This window comes from Cryptotermes secundus, unplaced genomic scaffold (assembly GCF_002891405.2).
Source record: "Cryptotermes secundus unplaced genomic scaffold, Csec_1.0 scaffold169, whole genome shotgun sequence".
Lineage (NCBI taxonomy): Eukaryota > Metazoa > Arthropoda > Insecta > Blattodea > Kalotermitidae > Cryptotermes > Cryptotermes secundus.
The window spans coordinates 89,226-95,225 of NW_019734311.1; the positions used below are offsets into that span (position 1 = coordinate 89,226).

The following is a 6,000-nucleotide window of genomic DNA, read 5'->3' on the forward strand; positions in this document are numbered from 1 at the left end:
CTACTTTTACCATTAATGAGTAACATTATTATACCTTTCTTTTGCTTGCTGCAATAAGAGTAGGAAGCCAACGACTCTCTCGGGAATCCATAAGCAGAAACACCACATCATGACTGCCTATCAGCTCTTCTAGAACCTGTGTGTTAGTTCTGGTATCAGCCAACAGAGATGGGCCAATGGGATGCCCTGGCATAGGAATATTAAGTTGCACTCCACATGACTCCTAAGTGTTATGAAAGAGAAGCACAGAAGTTCTACTTATTCACCTTGCATATTAAGTATCTGAGTACCTGCTTTTGATTAAAATTTTCAGAGAACAAATTTCATTACCACATATTTAAAGGGAAACCACCACATTTTATTAGTTTCTAGCAAAATTTTGTTCTAAAACAGACCACTGATTCAGAAATACATAACATAAAATTAAACATGAACACTTAACAAATGAGGATATATGTAATGTGTTTTAATTTTGGACTATGACTTATTTAATTACTGGTGAGTTAATTACACCACATGTCTTCTATCCAAAGTTTCAAGGTGTTTATCTCCCTAATGGGCTGCCAAATTAAACTGCTATAATAAGAATATGAAGTGGAGAGGTGAGTACCATCACTGAAAAACCATTGCTTTTCTAATGACAATAAATTTAGAGTTAATTTCTTAACAGCATTTTAATTCTTATTTTTAAAGTGTCTTTACTGCAGTTGGTATAGCGACTGGCTATGGGCTGGACCGAAGATTTCAGAGTTCGAGTCCCGGTAGGGTCAAGAATTTTCTCTTCTCCTCATCACCCAGACTGGTTCTGGGGCCTACCCAGCCTCAAATACAATGAGTACCAACGGATCTTTCGCTGGGGGCAAAGTGGCAGGGGCGTGAAGCTGACCAATCACCTCCAGCTAGTGCCAAGGTAAAGAAAATTTGGATCTATACACCAACTCCCCCATACTCCTTCATGGCATAGTGCTTAATTATTTAAGCATAGGGACAACTTTACCTTGAGTCTCTATGAGGTCCTAGTCAAAAATTAAGGAAGCCTATAGATGAATTACTGGCAATTTACAAATAGTAACTTACTATATTTCTCCTCCTCCCATGTTTTAATCTATTTTATTTTATGAAGAAAGAAAGGCTTACAGTATCATGATATTCATCTCTATCCACTAAATTCATTTGATCATACACTGATTTTCATGAAACATGATATGAGAAGGTTTTAAAGTGGAAGTGTGATACAGGCAATATTTACTGTAAGGGTCTGAAATTTTATGTGATCACAGTCCTTAGACATACACAGTGTGTCCATGTTCTGTTAGGACTGTGTTCATTAAAAATACAAGACGTGAAGTATTTTCAAAATTTCACTATTTTTATTCAAAATAGTCTCCTTCTGAATCAATACATACCTGGAGTTGACTGAAAAGTTTTCATAAACAGTCACTGTACTCCTTTTGTGGAATCACATTTAAAACTGCAGTAGATTCCCTGTAGATGTCCTGGATGGTGTCGTGATGGTCTCCTCGCCAACTTAACTTTTGGGAACAACCAGAAATCTGCTGGAGCCAAATCTGGAGAATATGGAGAATGATCAAGGACTGTGATCCCTTTTCTGACCAAAAAATGACGCACGATCTTCGATTTGTGGGGTGGGGCATTGTAGTGGAGGAGCAACCAGGAACCTTGCTCTCGATATTCAGTCGATTTCGAAGAATACTCGCCCACAAATGACTGAGGACTCCGAGATAATAATCAGAATTCACTGTTTGACCTTGTGGCAGAAATTCCTTGTGAATGATTCCTTTCGAATCAAAGAAAACGGTTAGCAGTGTCTTTACTCGACTCTTTTGCATGCGCACTTTCTTTGGTTTCAGCTTCTTTGCGCTCAACCACACTGCACTCTGCCACTTTGTGAGAGGCTCATATTGAAAACACCATGTCTTGTCACCAGTAACAATCAATTTTGTAAATTTTGTATCACTTTGGGCCAACTGTAACATGTCTTCGCAGTGTTCCACTCTGGCATGTTTTTCATTGTCTGAGAGCATGTGCAGTACAAACCGCGCACAGACCTTCCGTTTGCCCAAACCCTCAGTCAAAATTTGATACACAGTACTTTTTGGTATTCCCAAAAGTTCTTCGATAAGTCTTACAGATACACATCTGTCTGATGCAAGGATTTCAGTCACTTTTTTCTCATTTTCTTCAGTGCGACTTGTTCTCAGCTTTGATGCACGTGGAGCACCTTCAATGTCCTCCCTGCCATCATGAAGTACAGCATACCATCGAAAAATGTTCGAGCAACTCAAACAATCGCTACCATACACAATTTTCATCATTTTGTACACTTCTCTGGCTGTTTTGCCTAAGTTCAAACAAAATTTAATGTTGGCTCTCTGTTCAACCGCCATTTTCCGACGAGCGTCAGAACAGTACTGTTACATTCAAGGTCAGAACACATGATGCAGCGATGCTTGCGCTTTGAAACTATAGACAGCCACAGCTGAAACTTCAAGAATCTTAATGCCACAAGTCACCAATAGATGGCATTGCAGGGCAATATTTAAAAAAATGAGTCCTAACGGATCCTGGACACACCGTGTATGCAACTGGTGTTAAGATTGCGTTACATTAAATAAAAACATGCCAGATGTGCAAACTCTAATTTGCTTCCCCAATGATAATAGTAACTAATGAATATGTGGAATTCTGTTTAGAGATATATCATACAAGCATGCCTACAGATTTTGTATGAAGAATTCCTTTGGATGTTAAAAATTGCAAGCATGATGCAGATCAAAACTCTGAGGTTATGTCCGAAAAATGACAAGTAGCAGAAATTCAGCTACGTGTATATGGAATTTATGCATAGCAAGAGACTTCTAATTTTTAATTCCTGCTAGATTCTACATACAGAATCTTGCCAGAAAATAATTTCTACAGGCTCCACAGTTTATTTTGTGGCATTTAAGAAATTCTGAACAAGCAGACATGTAATACATATATTGCATATCCTGGTACGTAAGCCACACTGATGTATTGGATGCATAATAGTTTCAGAAGAATAAATTAAAAGAATACTTTATTACATTACTTCTTAGCAAATGGATTAAATCAATTAATTATAACAAAAAATATTTATGTATGTAAGATTTGAGGCTTTCACGGCGGTGTCTATGAAGAAAACAGTCTTCTGGGATTTGGCACCGTGTATATGTGGTGTTAACCNAACAGCACAGAGAATGTACTGTGATTTTTAGGACACCATCAATGAAATGACCCTTTTATTTTCAGTATTAATGAACAGGCTCCATGACAAAGTTCAGTGAGGTGATTTGGGTCAAACCATACAATTTGCCACATTTGTTTCTCCTTAAATGGACTATACAATTTTCTTAATACCTTCCTTTCCTACAGTAGATGCACATGTGACTTTGCTACAGTCCATATTTTGAAGACATGCTAATACTGCTGAAATAAAAACACTATACAACATATTTTTCACCTTTCTTGACAGGAGCTTTTTATTTAATAGATGCTTTGAGTCTCGTTCTTATGTTAGACACAATATAATTATTATCGGTTGCATGGAAGATACACAATGAGTAACTTACCACTCCTGGAAAAATTGCCTTTAATGCATCTGCAGCAGCTTCAGATTTAGGCCGTCCACTGTTCAGACTGTCTTTATATGTGAATAAAGACTGACGCACAGGGTTTGAATAGGAGACACAGCCATTGTCTACTAGCGTGATGTACCTCACTCCCCAACCCTGAACAATAATGAAAAATTATCAGAGTCATGATTAAGAAAATTTATCATTTACACTTTTAAACAGAATAATTACACAGTGCGCTTTGCTGTTTTAACACAGTATATGCGAGAAACTTCAATGAAGTGCAAAATGAAAGATAAACTGACATACTTAATGTGCAATGTTGGCAAATTTCATCTTCATCTTTCTGCACATACTTATTCAGCAATCCTCTCTCCACACCTGAGTGACAATGTCCGGAACTAGGCTCAACAGTGTATCTGAACATGATGAAACTTTACGTATCATTCAAAACTGAAGCTGATAGCACAATCCTTAAACTAGATGCAGCCCCATCTCATATTAAGAGCTTGTTCATGAAAGTCTGAAAGAGCATTTTGTAAGACTGGAGGAGATCTGAAATCTTTCTCATTTCTGTATATGGACTTCCTTCTGCTTGTTTTCTGCCAGCTTTGCCACATAAAACAAGTGAAGCAAAATTTAATTCACTTACTTACTTACTTACTTACTTACTCATGGAGCTGAGCCCTTCTGGAGGAGCCGCCAATTCTGCAGCTACTCAAGAATTTCCCAGCATTTTATGAAACCCAAAGGTTTATTACTGTGTTTACAAGAGCCCTCCACTGGTCCCTATCCTGAGCCAATCCAATCAATACCATCCCATCCTCTCTCTCTAAGATCCATTTTAATATTGTTCACCCACCTACGCCTTGGTCTTCCCAGTGGCCACGTTCCTTCTGGCTTTCCCACCAATATCCTGTATGCATTCGTCTCCCCCATTCGTGCTACATTCCCTGCCCACCTCATCCTCCTTGACTTGATCACTCTAATTATACTTGGAGAAAAGTACAAGTTATGAAGCTCCTCATTATGCAGTTTTCTCCAACCTCCTATCAGAAGTGACATTTAATACAAGTAATAAATGACAAGGACAATTTGAAGCACTATGCTACAAGCTGGAAGGTCGTGGGTTCAAGTCCTGATGTGGAACATTTTTTTCAATTTACTTAACCCTTCCAGCTGCACTATGGCCCTGGGGTTGACTTAGCCTCTAACAGAAATCAGTACCAGGAATCTTCCTGGGGAGTAAAGGGCATCTGGTGAGTAAGGCTGACAACCTTCCTGCAATCTGTGAACCGACTGTCTAGAAAATGTTGGAACCTCAACCTCTCACAACCCTATGGGCCTTCACAGCCTGTTACAGAGATAGCTTTAACTTTTACCTTTACAATTTGAAGCAATCAACTGGATATGCACCATCAGATGCACTCAATTGGGTGTTGCAAGAGTTGTAATATTGACTTGTAAGTGCACAGCAATCAACAGTTGATACACTGAATTTCACTAGCTACAATGGCAAATTTTCTCCATTTATCTTTCTTGTTTCATGCTTCACTTACATTTCTAGCATTGTTACAGACAGGCAAAGCCTGAGAAAACATACTTTTTATGGACATGATTTGTCTCTATAAGAAAAACATAATTTCTCACACCAATCTATGAACATTACAAATAAAATGTTTTCTTAACCATGACTAATGCATAATGTGCACACTAAGCAAGAATGGTGCCCATATCTGACAACTGTGTACCGTGTAAACAGTAAAAGAAATAACATATTCCCTTGTTTTTGAAACATTCTCAATAAGAAATGTATGAGACAAACATTTACTTACACAGACTTTAGCATCAATTTTCTTCAAGCATAATTCAATTAATATACCTAGTATACTTGGTGTTTTAAATTCACTTATAATGTTATTTAATACTTTTCTCCAAACCACGGCACAGGTTCTTGTGTCATCTACGTAACCTTTACTGAACATGAATAGGGAATTTAAATTCCCATACATGTATATGTATGGCTTTCTAGCCAGGAATGCAATTAGTTGTATGAACTGGTCTTAAGAATGTTTGGTACTGGCACTGCAGAGTAACATCATGAAAATCATCTTATGACTTGCCAGACAGGCTGGAAATACAATTTAAAGACCATGGCATGGTTAGACAGTTGTTAACATAAAGAGAAAAGCAATCAAAATAGATATGAAATGTGATCTTTCACCCTAAGAGGCTGTAAGAGGATGGAGACAATTATTTAATCAGAAGCTTCATAATTTGTACTTACTTACTTACTCATGGAGCTGAGGCCTTCTGGAGGAGCCGCCAATTCTGCAGCTACTCAAGAATTTCCCAACATTTTATGGAACCCAAAGGTTTATTACTG

General features: G+C 37.8%; 1 protein-coding gene across 4 annotated transcripts in view; it reads right to left on the minus strand.

The window, feature by feature from the left end:
* Positions 1–6,000, minus strand: part of LOC111868469 (ubiquitin-like modifier-activating enzyme ATG7) — a 38,800-nt gene that overhangs the window by 17,330 nt on the left and 15,470 nt on the right. For all 4 annotated transcript variants that reach the window (XR_002843516.2, XR_002843517.2, XM_023859126.2 and 1 more), the window contains exons 7-8: positions 3,612–3,770; positions 35–223 (exon numbers count right to left, since the gene is read on the minus strand). Coding sequence is in view for 2 of the 4 variants with exons in the window: in XM_023859126.2 (XP_023714894.1) it covers positions 35–223; positions 3,612–3,770 (348 nt within the window). In the remaining 2 variants the exon portion in view is untranslated. The remainder of the gene's footprint in view (positions 1–34; positions 224–3,611; positions 3,771–6,000) is intronic.